We start from the raw sequence: 19,923 nt of genomic DNA on the forward strand, positions 1-19,923 counted from the left end.
TTTTTCACCCCGCTAATTAAGTAAAGCCTGACATCACTGTTGAGTAGCTAAATCTCCTTTTCAATTCAACTGAATGCTATATATGTTGGAACACATACACTTTGCCAAACCCTGAAAGATAAATCATGTTTTTAAGACCACAAAGGAATGCTCTATTAACCTATTAGTCATCTCCATCAACCATGGTCATCACAGTTGGAAAAGCAATTGGTATTGCTTCTGCCTGTTCCTTCAAACATTTCACTTCTTCATCTATTATGGGTTCACAAGGGCAAGGCGTGACATTTGGAGTCCAGGGAAAACCCTTGCATAACTTCAGATCAACTCTTCACCTTATTCATTTATCCATAGCGGTGCTCAACAGAAGCCTGTGCTACTGACTCAGCGTCTGTCATAGCTTAAGTGCGTCTTTTTAATTTCTGTCACTTCTGTAGTGGAAATAGAATGCAAAAGGAAGAGCCCTGTGAAGATTAAGCCACACTGTATTTGGACAGCAATGCTTTCAAAATGACTCAACACATTTTGCTGCCTGAGGTGAACAACAAGATGGTCTCTCCCCCCGCCACTCCATGGCTAAAAGCCAAAAGGACTTGCAGTTGAATCTTTCTTCTGTACTGATGATAGGACAACATTTATCCTGCAATTGAAAACAACAGGCTAGTGGAAGGACACAGGTTCTCTTCTCTGATATGTTGGCACTCAGGAGTTTATCACACGGGAGGAATTTCTCTTAATTTAAAATGAAAAGGAAGTGGGGCCAGAACGGATTCATGTGAATTCGCTAGTTCAGCGAATTATGTGAATTCAAACTGCATTTGAACTGACTTCCCATTGCCCGAAAATAGCTTGCCATTGCCTGAAATTGCATGTAATCACCTCTCACGCAATAACGTGAAACCCCTTGATTGCGTTCATACTGACTTCCCATTGCCTGAAATTGTGTGTTGTAGTCTATCATGCAATAACATTATACCCCATGATTGCGTTCGGATTGCCATTGGATTATACTTCCAATTTCTCTTGTCTGATAAGCTCCTCAGTGTTTTTCTTTTAAGACCAGCATCTGCTGCCTGAGGAGGCTCACTCCCTTTGCCAAAGAGATGAGCTATCTCTGTACTGAATTATTATGTTGACAGTGTGAGCTTCATAGTTTGACCCAGAACATACTAGAAAAACTAAGAACATTAAGTGCCGAAAAATATCTTGAAGGTAATTTTGTCCAACTTATTCAATGCAGGATTCTTGAAATAACAGCATCCCTCAGAGATAACCATTCAGCTTATACTTAAATATCAGCGGATTTGAGGCCTTTCCAGTCTGTCATCCTATATATTAACAGTATCAATGGAAATTAGAAAACCCAAAGATTTTCATAAGTACAAATAAATCTGGGGAGTGGGGAACTCTAGGGGAGGGTGGAAAATCCCAAACAGGAGCACGGAGCATACATTTCATGCAGTAGATACTGTGGCAGTTTAGTGGGGGTATATCCTCAGTCTTGGTAGGATAGTATTACTCTGTAAGTTGAGTGATCTTTCAGTTAAATTTGCATATGAGTCAAAATAATATTTTTGAACCTGAAGCACATTTCCTTCTTTTCAAGATGATGCACATTTATTTATTTATTCAACTCGGAAAAGGTTGTGTATGTGAGAAGGGAGAATGTAGTCTTCTGCAATTTTTGTAAAAAATAAACAAATAACTTCTTAATATGGGGCATTTTTAAAATCAGATCAAAGGGTTTTAACCATCTGACTGATCTATTGATTAAAAATGGAAGTTTTGGTGTGTGACTCTTCAAGTTATTTCGGACTTACGGCGACACTAAGGCGAAGCCTATCATGGGGTTTTCTTGGCAAGAATTGTTCTGGGGAGGTTTGCCATTGCCATCCTCTGAGGCCAAGAGAATGCGACTTGCCCAAGGTCATCCACTGGGTTTTATGGGTGAGTTGGGAATTGAATCCTGGTCTTTGTCCAACCCTCAGACTGCAGAGCTGCATATTATTGTTCTTAATGTTATTATTATAATATAGCTTTAAAAAAAACTCAGTTGGATGGACATAAAGTGGTTGGAGGTAATGACATTATCTGTAGTGCCGTCCACACTTCACCTGTTTACCCTTCTACCTTGCCCCATCAAGCTGTTGTTCCCAGTAATCTCCAGCCCTGACTCTCTTGCCCAGTTCAATAACTCCAGTCATGCTAGCTGTCTCTGAGGCTCACTTTCAGTTCATGATCCATCCTGCTTCTGCTATTTATCCAGCCAAGCAACATTACTACACCACCCTGATCCACACCTCTACCAGTTATCTCTGGAAGTCTTCTTTGAGGTACGACCAAGGCCCGGCCCTCCACTCAGAGATTTCACCTTCCATCTGAACCTTTGCTGCCGTCTGCTTCAGTGACACAATTGACGCTATTCACAATTTCTTTACTCCCACCCCTTTGCACTTTCTTAACTTCTTTTCCCTCTGTATCTCCAGTACGTCCCTCTAAGGCTACATCTGCACTGCTGAATTAAAGCAGTTTGACACTGCTTTAGCTACCATGGCTGAATGCGATGAAATTCTGGGATTTGTAGTTTTGTGAGGGATAGCCTTCTCTGTCAGAGAGATCTGATGCTACAACAAACTACAAATCCCAGGATTCCATAGGATGGAGCCATGACAGTTAATGCAGTGCAAAACTGTATTAATTTGACAGTGTGGTAGTAGCTCTTATGACCTGTTTGTGACATTAGATCTTATTGGAAGCCAACCCACTTTATAGCCCTCTTAAGCATATATATAGATTTCTTAAAATGCAGCAGCACCCAGTTATCAAAAGTCATGTTACCTGCATAGCCTTTGTTTTATCATAAGGGTAACAAAAGGTCCAAGAGCCAGCATGGTGCAAATCCCAGTGTTCTATAGGGTAAAACCATGACCATTAAAGTGGAATCATATTGTTATAATTGTGTGTTGTGAAAAGTCCCCTAATGGGCAACAGGTTCTCCACCCGTAGATTACCCAATTCATTTTTAACCTTCCCAATAGCAACCAAGCTTTAATGTGTGTAATATCACAGAGTCAATGATGAAAGTTTTCTAAAGCCATACATTGATCAGGCTGTATAGTGTATGAGAAACATGTATGGGAAAAAACTACAAATTGGTAATATGGACATCTCCATAGGTCCACAGTTCATTCCACAGTACAGGCATTAGGAAAGAGGAATGGGTTTAGGAAGAGGTGAGCTTTTGAACTCTTATCACCAGATTTGCAATGATGCTTTTGATCCTAAGTAAATGTAGGATTAAGCTGTGTTCTTTCAGCTCATAAAAGGGAATGAATGAACTTAAAATAGCAGCCAGCACTAGAGCCATGTGAAAGGAGATTCATTCCCTCAAAAAATCTTTTAAATAACTGGTTTTTTTTGGGGGGGGGGGAGTGGGATTTCATTCCTAAACTCTATTTTCATTTTTTTTTTGTTTCCTACTGTAATTAAAAATATGTTTCAGAAGACCATTTCCCTTTACATTTGTTTTTACTTCTTGTATGTGTCTTCAAGCCATCTATCGATTTATCATGATCCCCTGAATTTCACAGGGTTTTCTTAAGCAAGAAATATGTAGAGGTGGTTTTGCCAGTTTCTTCCTCTGAAATATAGCCTGCAGCATCTGATATTCCTTTGCAGTCTCCCATCCAGGTACTAACCAGGGCTTACTTAGTTGCTTTGTTTTGTGTCTCTGTTTAGGTAAAATACAGTTGGTCACTGAATATTTTCCATTTTTCTCTTCCTTTTCTTCCCTTTATTGGTTTTTAAAATGCATTATTTAGCAATACAAATTATTTATTAACTGCTTCCCCCCAGCCCCCAAAGCAATGCACAGTAAAATGTATCAAATGTTCAAGACATTTATAATTTTATATTGGGAGCTTTCCTCAAGTACAGTTGTTTAGCATGCAATTGATTTGTGAAACAGCAGACTATGTAGATGAAATAATGTTTATTGAATCATTTAACTAGAGAGAAGTTCCAAAAGCATCTTGTGTTTTTGTGCATTTCTTTCTTCAGAGGGAAAAGGAGAAAATGAAGTAAATCTAATGATTCCTTGAATTTGCAGAGTGAACATTTGATGTTTTATCCTTCCTTACATTTTCTCCTCCACTTCTTTTACTTTGGATGAAACTACTTTGCCATCCACTACCTCTTCAACAATTGTCTTGATCTTTCTGGTTTTGTTTGGATCTAAACATGAAAAATGAAAAATGAAGGGTCATTAAACATTAAACAAACACAGTTCAGTAGCATATCAGATTTAAGTTTATGTATAGGACCCTATCGCATACAGTTATAACCCTGGCTTTACTTTCCTCAATTTAGTCCTAATTTGGGAGTAAGCCAGGTGTTATCTCAAAGAAATTGCTGCCAAATCGCTGCCCAGGTCCATGCTGGATGCAGCCCCAGAGGCAGCTTCTGACTTCTAAAAATGGCCACCAAAGTGGTTTACAGGACCCAGGCTGCACCTGGGATGGACCCGGGTGGCAATTTGGTGGCAATTTCTTTGCAATAACACCTGGCTTCATCCCAAATTAGGACTGAATTTGGGAAATGTAAGGTGGGATTTTAACCCCATGTGATAGGGTCCATACACAGGAAGGGTTTGTGCAAAGCAAGGGAATGTAACATATTTGGGGGCTGCTGCTGGAAATGCAACAACACTCAGTGTTTAAGGAGTTAAATGTTTCTCAGAGAAAGCAGTAGTGGTAGGATTAATGAGTGTTTTGGTGAACTAAAATCTCATGTCTTATCCACCTATCCTAACCTCCTTGAGACTGATATTCTTAGGGACCACTCCACCTTTTTGCTCTTTCACTACACCAAGAGTAAAACCAATTTAGGCCTGAAACACATTGACCAAAACACATTGACCAAAAGAAGCAGCTTCTGGCCGCTTTAGGGATTTGGTGGTTAGATGACACATGCCCCCCCAAAGTGGCCGGAAGCTGCTCTGGCACTACCCTTCAGTCCAAAGGACCAGATAAAAAAGAAGCTGTTTTAATCCGGCTCCTGTGGCATGTGGCTTGGGACCAGTAGTGGCCCACTTTGGGAGCAGGCCGTGTGGTTGTCTCAATCCCAGTCTGATCATGGCTGGAGTGGCGAGAGGCCGCTTCTTCCTGGCTGTTTCTTCACACCAGAGTCCTCATGTTCCAGTTTAGTTTAGCTTAGCCTAACACCATGAGAGAGTATTTCCATCTCTAGTGGAGTTCCTATAATGGAGTTCCTGTCTTTAATGGAGTTCCTGTCATGGCACCAAAACTTGAGGGGTGGGGAGATAAACGGAACAGAATAACCATCTGACTCAAATACTGACTATTGTTGCAGGTCTCATTTGTTAAATTTTAATTTTAAAGTTTGCTTACCACGACTGGAATCCACAGACTTGGCACTAGTCACAGAAGCACTTTCAAATGAGCTACAAAGAGATTATAGAGATGTCAGGCCACATTACTTGTTTGTAGCAGAGGTGGTCGTGCAAAGAGAGAATTTGTTTGTTTGTTTGTTTGATATCCCATTTTCCTACTGGCATGCTTAATTGTGATTTAACTTTTTAAAATTAGCATGTTTTTAGCTCGATCTTCATTTTTTTAACCTTGTTACAAGCTGCTTAACAAGGTTAAAAAAATGAAGATCAAGCTAAAAGCATGCCAGTTAAAACAGTTAAAATACAATTAAGCAAACTATCATATTCAAACAGCATCATTTTTTATAAATCATATTTATTGAAATTTAAACACACACACACACACAATATATATAATATACAATACATAAAACATTCCATTCCATTCATCAAATTATAAACATACAAACAAAACTTATCATTCTTAGCTTTGATACCTGAAGCCTGCTTAGTAAGAAAAGATACAACCGAAACAATATTCAGTCATCTTGTTTAGTAGTACTGATCTCCTATTTAAACTTCATCTTAACCTGTGTCTATTACTTCCAACTCTTCTTACTCAAACCGGTCTCTCATTAATATATACTTTCCATACTTACTCACACCTTCATCACTTGTTTTTATCTTCCTTCATACCCTCATCCATCCATACCTAGACTTCATCCCTTGTCTCTTCTGGTTTAAGGAGAAGAGTTCAAAGACTTCCTTATTGTCCACTATACCCATCACTCATATATTTTCTATTAGCTTATCTTATATGTTGAAAATGTCCTACCCTATTTTTCTTCTTCTTCTTCTTAAAAGAAAAGAAAAGAAAAGTAATGAAATGAGCTCTATCTATTTGTTACCCTCATTTGCTTAAACTGAGCAAGCAACATTAATTTTAAAAGTATAAAATGATTTTTAAAAATGATAAAAATACAACACATCCCCACCCCATCAAAATACCTTTCTGTGCAATTGTTTCAGATTCACTGAGAAGAGATATCCCAATAAACAAGGCCCAACCATCACAAGCTCACGTGTTGCCAACTCTCTTACCCAATCTCTCCATCTAGCAGGCGACGATAAGTCTCAATCTCCATCTCCAGACGCGCCTTGATATCCAGAAGGTTCTGGTATTCTGCATTTTGTCGTTCCATGTCTGCTCGGACCTGGTAGAGCTGGGATTCCAAATTTCCGATCTGAACCTGCATTTGGGCAAGTTGGGCACAGTAGCCGGCTTCTGTTTCAGCGAGAGTGTCTTCCAGAGACTTTTTCTTTATTTTTTTAAAAAAGAGATTTGTTACTAAATATACAAACTAGAAGCAAAAAACAAAACAAAAACACCCAAGCAATTCCCAGAGGGGGTGACCAAGATATGAGAAGCTGCTAGTGTATGTGTGGCAGGGAAGGGTGCTTTTTCTCTCATTAAATGCTCCTTCTGTGAAATCCTATGTGGCAAAGCTTCTTACAAGTGATGCTCATTTTTAGCCCTGATGCCTGGGAAGTGGCAGAATCATTTCCCTAAGTGAACAGTTTAGTATTTGTCAGGTCTCCATTGCTTTGCAATGGGCCTGTAAGCTTTTAAAAATGAACTGAATGCTGCTTTTAAATAAATTATTAAATAGGCACTACCCAGTTCTGGTCACCCTGTTTATGACTAGAGTCTAATCTGCACTCCAGAAATTATGCAGTTTGACACCACTTTAACTGCCATGGCTCTATCCTATGGAATTCTGGGATTTGTAGTTTGTTGTGGTGCCAGAACTCTCTGACAGAGAAGTCTAAATGGCAGTTAAAGTGGTGTCAAACTTCATTAATTCTGCAGTGTAGCTGCAGCCTAAGAGTAGTTTGAGAGTTGGAACTAGAGCCCTGATTATTATTTTCTGTATACACACACACACAAAATAATTTCCGAATTTTGTGTGGAATAAAGCCTGAACTACAGCGTTTTCTATAGACTAATTTTATCCACAGAAAATAGTATGTCTCAGCAGAATTATTATTTTCTATGCACCGTTTTGTGTGCAAAAATGCCACATGCCAAATTTGTGCAGAATAAATCCTGAACTGCAAATATTCTACAAAAGCTATACAGTTTTCAAAGAATTTCTTATGGCAAGAAATTGTCCCCTTCAAGAATAAAATCTGTGAAGAATTGCATCCCCATATTCAGTCAACATACCAAAGCAAGTTGAGACTGCAGCTCAATTTCCAGGCTTTGCAAAGTACGTCTCAGGTCGTTGATTTCACTCTTTCCTGACTGAAGTTGTTCAGTGTTTGTAGAGATTTCTCTCTTCAGTTCCCCACTCTGAAATGACAAATGTTGGAAAGAGTTAGGTGGGGGGAAAATGACATTTATTCCAGAGTTCAGCACTTTCATGATGATTTTAAAAGAGTTGGGAGATTCACCTTCTCATTGAACCAGGCTTCAGCCTCTTTCCGATGTTGTTCAGCAATGGCCTCATATTGGGCTCTCATGTCATTCAGGAGCTTGGTCAAATCAACTCCTGGTGCGGCATCCATTTCCACACTGACTTGTCCAGTGGCATTACTTTGGAATCCAAGAAGTTCCTGAACAAATGAGAAGCAAGCCATTGTCAATACACTCAAATCAAAATAATATGGCATTATATCACAGAAATGCATTTGTAATGGAGAAATAATCTGGTTTGACACCACTTTAACACTCCTGACTCAGTGCTATGGAATTCTAGGATTTGAAGTTTGTTGTGGCACCACAGCTCTGTTAAAAAGCCAGTGGATGATTAGAAATACACATATATCCATCATGCCTCCCTCATTGAAGGAAATTTGGATGTCAAGAAGGCATATGAAGACTATTCTCAGATTTTTTTATTGTCACAAGAAAAGGTGTTGCTATGTATCCAGATGCCCTGTCCAAAAAAGTAACCCCCTTAACTTTTATTTTTAACTGTTACTGTAAATTTTTTATAATTAAGGATTTCTTTTTCTGAAAAAAGTTCCCCCTCTTTCACACAAAAGCCATTGCTTTCTGCACAAACTGCCTCTATGTTTTTGAGCAAAGGAAAACAAAATCTGGAAATGTGAACTGTTATTGGAAAATATGCAAAACCTCTCACAATCTCACCGCAGCGGAGGAAGAAAAATCGATATTATTTGCTCTTGCATTAGAGAATGAAATAAGTGAGGATTTACATCCCTAGTCTAAAGCAAGCTCAAAGGACGATCACAGATTTACTGCTGGGCCTTAATGTTTACCATTGCAACCTCCTTTTTGAACAAGTTCTGCTGTACACATGGAGAGAAGGGGACCAGTGAGTAGAAGTAAAATAAGTGAGATAAAACTTTGCTTACTTCCTCATGGTTCTTCTTGAGGTAGGCCAGTTCCTCATTCAGATTTTCAATCTGCATCTCCAAGTCAGCTCTGGTCAGGGTCAGCTCATCCAGGACTCTGCGTAGGCCATTGATGTCGGCCTCAACACTTTGGCGAAGAGCCACTTCATTCTCATACCTAAAGAAGAAAAGAAGAACCAATGTACAACCTCTAACCAGGCTGATATCCCTGTCTAATGAAAGCAGCTTTTCTGATGAAGAAATAATCACCAACAAAAGGACACATGGTGGAAGGGGCCGTTGTTAAATAAAACATACAGCATGGTGCTATGTATGTTTATTCAGGCGTACATCCCATTTTGTTTGTTCTCATTTATTCCATATTAAGTGTATATTATATATCTGATCTTAAGAAACACTGCTATTGCTGATAACTACTACTGCAAAATTCAAAAGTACTTCAACATTTTAAAAAATGCTCATTTATTCTTGTGTTATAAGCTACACACATTCTTCCCTCTCTTTCTATATTATTGGCTGCTTTTGTGAATATCTCCTTCTGCCTAACTGCTTCCTCTTCTTCAAATGTTTGAAATACAACTGATCTGGAATTTTGATTTGTGCTCCAAGTTCTGTTTCTAGCCATTTCCCCTTTCTTCTTTGCGGCCTGTCATGTTTCAATGTCTATGACATTTTAAATGTGTCTGAGAGTAATCTGTCACCCAACTAACAATTCTACTCACTTCAGTCTGAAATCATCAGCTGCCAGTCTTGCATTATCAATTTGAAGAACTATCCGGGCATTTTCAATAGTTGCATTGATAATCTGAAAAATGAAGAGGATATTTCTACAGAATACAGCCCAGTCCTGATAAAAAGTCCACTAGTACTAATGTTGTCAATGTAAATTCCCTGTATCTATTACAGTGTACTGTCAAATACACTAGATTCTAAGCTAAACTCCAGATCTTAATTTTTACTTGATTCTTATATTGCACTGGTGGAAAGGCATTACACTGAATTAACCAAAGTCGTACTAGTGTATGCAAGCTAGATTTTATTATTAAATGTTCAAATTGTTTTGAAGGTTTTGAAACTGAAAAAGAAAATGTCCTTTATATTGAGGCAAACAAAACTTGCTGCCTGATCCTTTGTATGTTTACTCAAAAGCTAATCAAATATTGTTTGGATTTGCTCCAGAGTGAGCGTTCACAAGATTACAACTTATCTGGGGACATTTTCACTTGTAACCTTTGTCTTCATTCCTGCCTTTTTGTAGGAGTCCAAAATGACCAAGTCAGATTGGTTCACTTTTATTTCCATTTTACTAGGACGAATTACTCAGGTTCAGACTGCCTAAATGCAAGTTCACTGCATATGAATTTGTGTGAGACCAGCCAGATCTGATTTCTTTTGACTAAACTGTGGTGCATTCTTGGTGGGATCTTTCCTCCTAGGTATGCAAAGAATATTCAACCTTTTTTTAAAGGTTGAAAAACATGTTCCTTGGCTGTGGGAACCTTTGATGGGTGGAAATCTGGACTGATGAAAAGCTTCACAGTTTGAGATTTATTATGCACAAAATTTGCTCATGGGATATTTTTGTACAAAAAACAGTATTTTCTGCACAGGAAGCAGCATTTTGCAAAGAAAATAATATTTCTGCATAGCAGTAATAAGTTTTGAACACAGAAGACTGTTTCCTATACAGATAATGCTTTCTGTGTTTTTTAAAAAACAACCCAAATGCAAAGTTTGCACAGAATAACTTCTGAACTGCAGTAAATCCTCACAAATGGTGCACTTTTAAAAGACTTTCTCATAGCATGAAAAAAATAGCTACAATTACTCACTGCTTCCTTAAATAAATAAATAAATAAATAACCAAGCTACAATTTCCCTATTCTCTATACAATTGTATTAAAGCATATATTGTGGCAGATTATTTCAACTCACTGTATTTGACAATATTCTTAATTATCAAACTCATTCAACTTTAGTATCAAAGCCATACTATTTTATCTGGGCACCGTCAAGAGGAGATTTAGTTAGCAAAGATATAGAGCAATCTCACAGTTACATACCTTGTTCCTGAGATCTTCAATAACAGGATAGTATTTACTGTAATCTCGGCCAGTCCCTAAGCCAGCAGCGCTTGGGCCATTTTTCTCATACCAGTCACGGATCTTGCTTTCAAGCTCAGTGTTGGCTTCCTCTAGGGAATGCACTTTGTCCAGATAGGCAGCCAAGCGATCATTCAGGTTCTGCATGGTCTCCTTTTCAGTGCCAGATAAAAGGGTACTTTCTCCACCACCACCACCACCACCACCTCCATAGCCCCCTCCTAAACCAGCACCTCCACCAAACCCCCCACCTAACCCTCCACCATATCCACCACTCAGACCTCCACCGTATCCACCACTCAGACCTCCACCGTATCCACCACCCAGACCTCCACCGTATCCACCACCCAATCCTCCGCCATATCCGCCACTACCAAAGTTGAGCAGAGACCCACCACCAAATCCTCCTGCAAAACTTCCTGTGCTACTAGAACTAGACAGCCTAACAGAACCTCCACCATATCCACTCCGGGAAGAGAATTGACGGGGTCCTGTCGATGCTCGGATAGAAAGCGACATGTTGTCTCAAAAGAATGGTGTTCTGAATGTTCTGTGATCAGAGGCTGAAAGAGAATAGCCTTACCATAAGTGTGGCCTTTATATATGAAACAAAGGAAGCATTTGATTATTGAAGTCCACGCCTCCTTAGGCAACATACTTTCATCATTTTGCCCCTTTAATTACTTCCTGACCAAATGGGATGATGTGTTCAAAAACTCCCTGAAATTGTCTATTGGTGTGGAAATGCATTGCCTTCCAGGTATTTGTTCTGCTAACAGGGGTGTACTGGGTGGAGTGGAGATAAGCTTTGAAATAATCCATTCTGTGCAACTGGTGTGGAAATATTTTTTTATTGTAATAACGCACCCTCTTTCCAGTTTATGAAATCGTTAATCTTCATTTCTTCTCTACAACTGAAAAAAAGTTTCTGTATATTTCTTTACTTCATAGATTTCTTAATGGTTTTAGATTATGAAAAGTATAAATATACATTTTTTTATTTTTCTTGCTTCCAAACTTTGTTTACATTGTATTTTGATCTAGCTGTCTTTCTGTCTGTCTTTCTAGACTAGAGAACAAAATGTTGCAGTGTGAAGTGGCCCTATTTAGAGATCACATCAGCAATGCCTTTTTCCAGGATACTCCATTGCATTCAGAGACCCAGTGTGGCATAGTGGTCTGAGAGGTGGACTAGGATACTGGGAAACCAAGGTTTGAATCCCTTCTAGGCTATGGAAACCAACTATGTGTTCTGGGCAAGTCACACTCTCTCAGCCTCAGAGGAAGCCAAAGGCAACCATCCTCTGAACAAATTCTGCCCAGAAAACCCTGTGGTAGGTTTGCTGTAAAGTTTGCTATAAGTCAGAAATGACCTGAAGTCACACAACAACAACAATGACAACCATTGCATTAATCTCATTGACATCCTTCCCCCAACTCTAACACTCAGTCGCTATTCTGCAATCGCTTAACTTGCTCACTTTTCACTAGGCCATTTGGGGAGGTGCAGTGAAACTGCTATTGGAACAAATAGAAGCTTTCATCCGGGGTTAAAAGCAGCATTAAAAAAAGGTAAAGGCAGTCCTTTCACATGAATGTCTAGGGGGGTAGTGCTCATCTCCATTTCTAAGCCCAAGAACCAGCATTATCCAAGGACTAATCTGGTGGTCATGTGGCCAGCAAGATGTTACTGAATGCTGTTACTTTCCTACTGAGAAGTGGTACCTATCTATCTACTTGCATTTGCATGCTTTTGAACTTTTAGGTTGGCAGAAGCTGGGACTAGTGACAGGAGCTCACCCCATCATGTAGCACCCAGGCCTCGAACTACCAGCCTTCTGATCTGATCATCAGAACCGGCGTCTTAACCACTAGGGACCTTATCACACAGAGGCACTTACCGTGGGTAAAACGTTCCTGAACTATTGCAGAAGTGCAAAGGTGTGATCATCCATCACACTTCGTAAATGTCATTGAGACAACCTGCTTCTCTCCTGTCAACAAAACATTTGCGGAGATATCCTGTTATTCAAAAATGGCTTCTCCGCGAATGCTTTGACAACGGATGAAAATGCCTCAATGAAGGTTGAGAAGCACAACAGAAAATCACACTTTCGTGCTTCTGCAACAGTTCCAGAACGTTTTACCTACAGTAAGGCTCCATGTGATAAGCCCCTAAGCCACTGCTTCCAAGGTGAGAATTATAATAGGAAGGAGATATTGAGAGGAGTGAGAGGAAGAAGCAGGTAACACCGCCTGCCCCAGATGTTATAGTTATGATCCTTACTCCCACTACACAGCTGTTATTTATGGAAAACAAACTATGTATATTGAATGCCATGTCTAATCTGGCCTTGAGATGGCTATCTTTAAAGCTTTGTTTCCCCTACTTCACAGGGTGGTTGTCAGGGCCAATATAAACAGATTATAAACAGTGTGATGATTATTATTTTAACAGTAGACAGCGATAGCAAAGTATTTCTTTGATATCAAAGTCCCTGATGAAAAAATCCAGGTTGTACCTCTTGATATTCATTGTGAGATAAAGTGCAGCTTACCATGGAAATTCACACATTTGTGAAAAGTGCAGTCCCTTTCAGAGAAATAAAATATGCATAAAATCTGAGTGGCTAAAAATGCATCTAACTGAAAATAAGTACAGATGTGATCTAGTCAATGGAGAAAATATGTACAAAAATGCACACACTAGAAAAAATTGATTCGGAAATGTGTACATTAGGGGAAATGCATATAAAAAATTCATGAAAGTGACCATACAGGAAGAATAAAATGAGGTCTTTCAAGTCTTGCAACAAACAAATGGACACTTGCTATCATAATAATTATTTATAACCCATCTTTCCACCCAAAGCCAGACTCACCTACCAGGACAGTAATATCAAGACTGGATTTCAAGAAACACAAGAAAATTGAGAGTAAAAAATTACAGTAAATCAGGCTGGTAAAATATATATAATAAGGGATAACTGGTCATTAAAGAAGGAAGCGCCAAGCTGCTCAAGAAGTTAGGTTCAGAAGTTGTTTCCTCAAACAATAAAATAGTCAATAACCCATGCAGAGGAATCCTGGCAAAATACTTCATCCTGAAATAATCTATCACTTTTATAAAGTTAATTTGAGATATGATGAATATTGGGTAAAGGGTATATTATGCTTTTTAAATGGAGCAAATGCAGATGACTCTCTATATCCATCCACAGCTTCACACACACACACACACACACACACACACACACACACACACACAGCAAACCTTGATTTTGCTGTTTTATATAAGGGACACTATTTTACTAGGCCATTGTATATAATGGGACTTGATCATCTATGGATTTTCATATACATGGTGGGTCCTGGAAGCAAATCCCAACAGATACCAAGGGCTGATAATAAATATTAGATTTTACATTTTAGCTTAAGTACAAGAGAGCTGGAGACCATTGTGGCTCAGCATCCTGTTGGAGCTTTATGCATGCGTAACTAACCAGTTATACAAGCAGCTACATTTTAGCAGTCTTCAAGGAACTCTCCAAGACCTCCTTATGCAAGTGTTCCCTTGGTTGATGTAACAGTCCTTGGTGCACCTAGAATTATTCATAGACACAGCTCTTCTCCCCAATCCCTTTATACACCTAGCCTGAAGGTAATTTTATACAATATTTTTAAAAATAATTTTGTGCACGAAACAAATTTGGTGTGTATTGAACCATAAGAAAGAAAAGGTGTCACTACCTCAACCACCCATGAAAACATTTTTGGGTTTTGGAGTATTTCAGATTTTGGGATTCCAGAAAAGGGAGACTCAGCCTGTATTACACGTAAAGTTTCAGCAAACAGTTTTCAAGAGTGTATGTTGTTGATCTTCTCTGAGATGTCTTCTTAGGTTTGTCACTTTATAATGGATCCAAGCCCTGCAGGTGATGGGTGTGGGGTGAACAGAGATTTTCTCTGAATGGTACAAACTGAACAACCTGAAAAGACTCTCTCGCTTCCCCATTCTTTCTTTCCCCCTCCAGAATTGAATAGTGACTCATGACTGTGTAATGGAAGTGTGTTTTCTTTGGCTTCTTTGTTAAATCAAATGTATCAAAGAACTGTACAGAGATCTTCTTCACCCCAAAAAGTTGACTTTGTATATTTGTGTATAGTTTATGAGAAGAAAAGAAATATACAAATCCCGTGAATATGGTAGTGTTGGCCAAAGTGAATGTGTGTTAATTGATAAGCAAAGAACTATTTTATTTATTTATTTATTTATTTATTGTATTTATACCTCACCCTTCAGTCCTAATGGCTATCAGAGCGGCTTACAATTATTATTGTAATATCCTAAAATTGGGTTGGGGATATAAGAATAGAGTGGAATAAATAGGATAGAGCACCAGAGACACTTTCTCCAAGGGAATGCACCAGCAATCGAAATCCATCAAAGTCCATGTGGCAAAAATGATTAAAATAGTGCCAATGTCAAGGATTCAAGGCACTATTGAGAAAAAAAAAGGCAGTTCACAATCACTGCATCTACACTGCAGAAATAATGCAGTTTGATGCCATTTTAACTGACACAGCTCCATCCTATGGAATCCTGGGATGTATAGTTTCTTGTGACACCAGAGCTCTCTGGCAGAGACGATGAAATATCTCACAAAACTACAAATCCCAGAACTCCATAGCATTGAAACAGGACAGTTAACAAGTGGTGTCAAACTGCATTATTTCTGCAATGCAGATGCAGCCAAGAATATCTAGTTCCTCTGGTGTCATAACTATCCTCATGAATGTAAGGAGATTATCACACATGACTATTCTCTACAGGATAGACATGCATATGACCCATCAATGACAGATCTTACCACATTCCCCTTAGGCAACCCATAGGCAGCCTGGGCTTATCTTGTAGCTTTTAAAAGATGGGATTTTCCCGTTCTTGAAAAGCCGCGGGATAAACCTGGGTTATGTATGGGCTATCTACGGGCTGTCTATGTGGAATGTGGTAAGATCCATCATTGATGGGTTAAACGTGTATCTATTCCATTGGTGATAATTGTATGCAATAATCTCCTAAAACAGGGCCCACCATAGGCCACTTTGTTTACCATCTAAACATTCTTATTGTCTGAAGCCTAGGGGCCAGCATGGTATAGTGGTTTGAGTGCTGGACCATGACTCTGGAGATCAGGGTTTGGATCACTGCTTGTCCATGAAAACCCACTAGGTGATCTCAGGCAAGTCACACTCTATCAGCCTTAGAGAGAAGCAAAGACACACTCTCAAACAAATCTTACCAAGAAAACTCTGTGATAATTTTGTCTTAGGGTTGGCATAAGTCAGGTACCCAACAACAACTGATGAAGTGCATCCTTTCTCCCTAGACAATTGTTGGTGTTGTTACTCTTTTCCTATCTTTTCCTCCATTTTTACGATATTTTCTTTTTCTTTTTGAAATACTAAGAAACATCTGTGAAAGTATGAATTCTGCTGGATCTCTTCTTCATCTAGACTTGGATTTCACATTGCACAGTTATAGTGGCATGATTCCACTTCTTTTTACATGGCTACATCCTCTGGAATCCTGGAGTGTTGTAGTTTGGTGAAGCACTAGAACTTTCTGATTGAGAATTCCAAATGCATCTCCCTAAACTATAAATCCCAAGTGTCCATAGGATGAAATCATGGCAATTAAAGTGGAATCATAGTGCTACAACAGTATGAAAGGGTCCTTAGAGGAGAGACATTGAAATGAAATCATGAAAGCTGACTTTGTTACATTGTTAAATTACGTTTAAGGGTGAATGGACAATAATTACTACATTTGGCATTTGGTGTAGGTAAGGGCTTTGTAAGCTTTTCAACACTGAAGACAGTGTTAGAGGTGTGCTTGGAATCTGGAGACTGCACATGATTCTACGTGTCAGTGTATACACACACACACGTGTTAGTAACTCAGATGGACATTTCCCCCATCAAGCACATGATTACATAGAGGTAGGCTTGAGTACAGTGGTTTTCAGTACAGTGGTTTTCAGGCATGCAGAGCACATCTTGGTTCTACGTACATCCACTCAGGAGTAAACCACATAATATGATGGGGGTGTGGCTGTGAACCAGATTTCTAAAACATAACTGACACCACCCATTTCCATACATCCTTCTTGCATGACCAGTTTAAAAATGTCGTTCTTTAAATACTTTATAATTTAAAGGTATAGAAACAGTAGGGCATTTAAAGTTTAAATGACTTCAAATTATGTCTGGAGATCAGCACAGGGTTTTCTCACTTATTGCTGAAGAAAGCCTTCCCAATCCTCCACTGTCGTCCTAGTATGCATCTGTTGTTGTTATTGGTGTCATGTGTGTTCAAGTCATTTCCAGCTTACTGTAACCCAAAGGCGGACTGATCGCGGGGCTGAGAGAGTATGGCTTGCCTAAGGTCACCCAGTGGGTTTCATGGGTGAGGAGGGATCTCCAGAGTCATAGTCTAACATGCAGTCCACTAAACTATGCTGGCTCTCCTTAGGGTGCACCAACACTGTAGAAATGATGCAGTTTGACTCCATTTACGTGCTGTAGCTCCATCCTATGGAATCATGGGATCTGTAGCTTTATGAGGTCTTTGGCTTTTTCTACCAAAGAGTGCTGGTGCCTCACAAAGCTACAAATCCTAGGATTCTGTAGAATGGAGCCATGGCATTTTTTTTCTGTAGTGGAGATGTCCCACCCTATACAGTAGCTCAAATCTGGATTGCTGTACCAGCAGTTGTCCTTTTTCCAGAGCTCAGTGGCCAATGATCAGAAGCCGTAGACTATACCAGGCCTGCACAACATATGGGCCAACTACCAACCCATTTCCTGTGGCCTGCATCCCAAAGCTCACCCCCAAGCCTTCTTCTCCACTTGCCATTCTCTGTGGAGATGGCGAGGCTGTGGAGTAGGAGGATATGCAAACTCATGCCCCCAAGTGTCCTTCACAGCCCACCTTTGTCGCGAAGACATGACTGGGATATGGAGAAGGCTTGAGGGTGTGCGTTCGCCCAGCCTCCTCCTTTGCAGCCCAGCTGTCTCCTTGAGACAAAGCTGGGCTGTGAAGCAGTGGCATTACTAGAGGTTGGTGTCAGACCGCGTATGTGTGTGTGTATGGGGGGGCAAACCACTGCACACACACCCTCAGACCTATCTGTGGCCCTAAGAAGGTACTGTATTTTAATTTTGGCCCATACCTACTGCTACGTTGTGCAGGTCTGGACTATACACTCCTGATGGAGATAAATAATAGAAGGAAAGACCTTGTCTTTGCTTTATAATTTTTTTAAAAGAGAGAGCAGTTTTTATCTACCAGCCTGCCTGTCTGTTTCTCTCCTTCCCTCTCTCTGCTATCTTCTCTCTCTCTCTCTCTCTCTCTCTCAATCTCTCTAACTGATTAAACCAACATATATACAAGCTATGTTGCTTTGTATAAGGACCTTGACCTGACTAATATAGAAGATTGTATTGTTCTCTCTCTGATCCATTCCTTGATGGAAGCTGAAAAATTATCAGGGGGACTCTACTTCTAAAAACCAGCATTCAGTGAGAAACTTGCAGACTCTTCTGTGTAGAGCAGAAAGCCTGGAATAGATGTCAAGGCAGCCCCAAATAAAGTGTAATTTCCGAGGATTGCCATAATTTTGGATTCTTCTGTGCTACAAACTATGCTGCCCAAAGCCTTCATAGCCTTCATTGCAAAGCAAAACTAGCTGTTATGCTCAAGCTATCTCATGTTTGGTGATTTCCACATAGCTCATGGTTGTCCATCTAACACATAGGAGCCCAGTACAGACTGCTGGTTTGCGGCAGCCTGGTTCCAATTCTAGGCTTCTGGAGTACGCAGCATCTGAACGCTCCAGAACCCTAGCATGTACGGATGGCACCATCTTTACCTGGCGCTATCCATATGGGGCACTCATGCACGATGCAAGCACAGTGCCACATCCACACCTCTGGGTGCTGCACTTGCATCATGGATGCATCACAGTGTGCCAATGGCACACTGATGACTTAGTCTGTGTGTGCCAAGAAGAACCTGGTTTTTCCAGTTTCTTTTTGGTCCAGAGGGATGCCGTGCAGTTTGGCTGCTGGGGCGTCCCTCCAGGGGAAAACTAGGCACCTCCAGTCCATCCCTTTGAGGCGGTCTGGAGAGCCCCATGGTTACTTTCCCTCCCATGTATCCCTTGGCTTCAGTTCCTTCAATACAGCCAGGGGCAGCCATACCATTAGGAAGAGCGAGGCACCCGTCACAGGCAAAAGATTTTGGGTGTCATGAAAATGTAGAAAATTGTTAGTTATTTCATTAATTTTTATTTGTACTGCAAGGGAAGAAGAGAACCACTTTTGGTACTGCCTGACTCATATACCAGAATAATCTGACTGGATTTTGGTACTACCTACCTTGATGCAGGTTCTATTTTCTGTTCTTCCTCAGGCACTAAAATGTCTTAGGCTGACCCGGCACACTGCCCATCTTTTTTTCTCACCTCTCTCCCAAAGATCAGCAGACACAGAATGTACCAATTTAGTAAATTTAAATATATAGCTTTGATTTACAGATTTTAAACTCAATTTGGAAAATTAGTGTTTTGTCCCGGAATTTCTTTTCCTTTAGTTTGGCATTTTAGATCATTACCAGTAATAACAAAACAAGATAACAATTATGTGCCACCATACATAATACATGAAAAAAACAAACCAAATTAAATGATAGGTTCAAAATTAGTGTTAAATGTGGGTAGTTTTACATCATGTGAATGTCCATTTGACAATCTGGTGTTGACATGTTTTGCACAACTGTGTTAAAACTGTGATGGGGGAAATCCCAGACAGCATTTATACTGCCCTTAGTACCTAGGAATTTGGAACATGAAGTTTTTGGATGTTTGTATTTCTTTAAAATATAGAACTTGATAAGGTGTTGGGTTTTTATTTAAGGTGGCAGTCCTGACCTGGGAGTCCTTGAACTTAATAGGGCTCATGTCTGAGTGCATAAATTTGTTGCATATCTAG

The 19,923-nt window shown here is 39.7% G+C and overlaps 1 protein-coding gene across 1 annotated transcript; it reads right to left on the reverse strand.

Annotated features, from left to right (window-relative positions):
* Positions 1-4,132: 4,132 nt before the first annotated feature.
* Positions 4,133-11,388, reverse strand: LOC121934286 (keratin, type I cytoskeletal 12-like). Its single transcript, XM_042474634.1, has 8 exons — positions 10,831-11,388; positions 9,490-9,572; positions 8,768-8,924; positions 7,841-8,002; positions 7,614-7,739; positions 6,488-6,705; positions 5,406-5,458; positions 4,133-4,230 (listed from the first exon to the last, which is right to left on the reverse strand). Exons 1-8 carry the CDS (start codon positions 11,386-11,388, stop codon positions 4,133-4,135), a joined length of 1,455 nt encoding a protein of 484 aa, XP_042330568.1.
* Between the last annotated feature and the right edge of the window lie 8,535 nt (positions 11,389-19,923).

Source organism: Sceloporus undulatus, chromosome 6, assembly GCF_019175285.1.
Source record: "Sceloporus undulatus isolate JIND9_A2432 ecotype Alabama chromosome 6, SceUnd_v1.1, whole genome shotgun sequence".
Lineage (NCBI taxonomy): Eukaryota > Metazoa > Chordata > Lepidosauria > Squamata > Phrynosomatidae > Sceloporus > Sceloporus undulatus.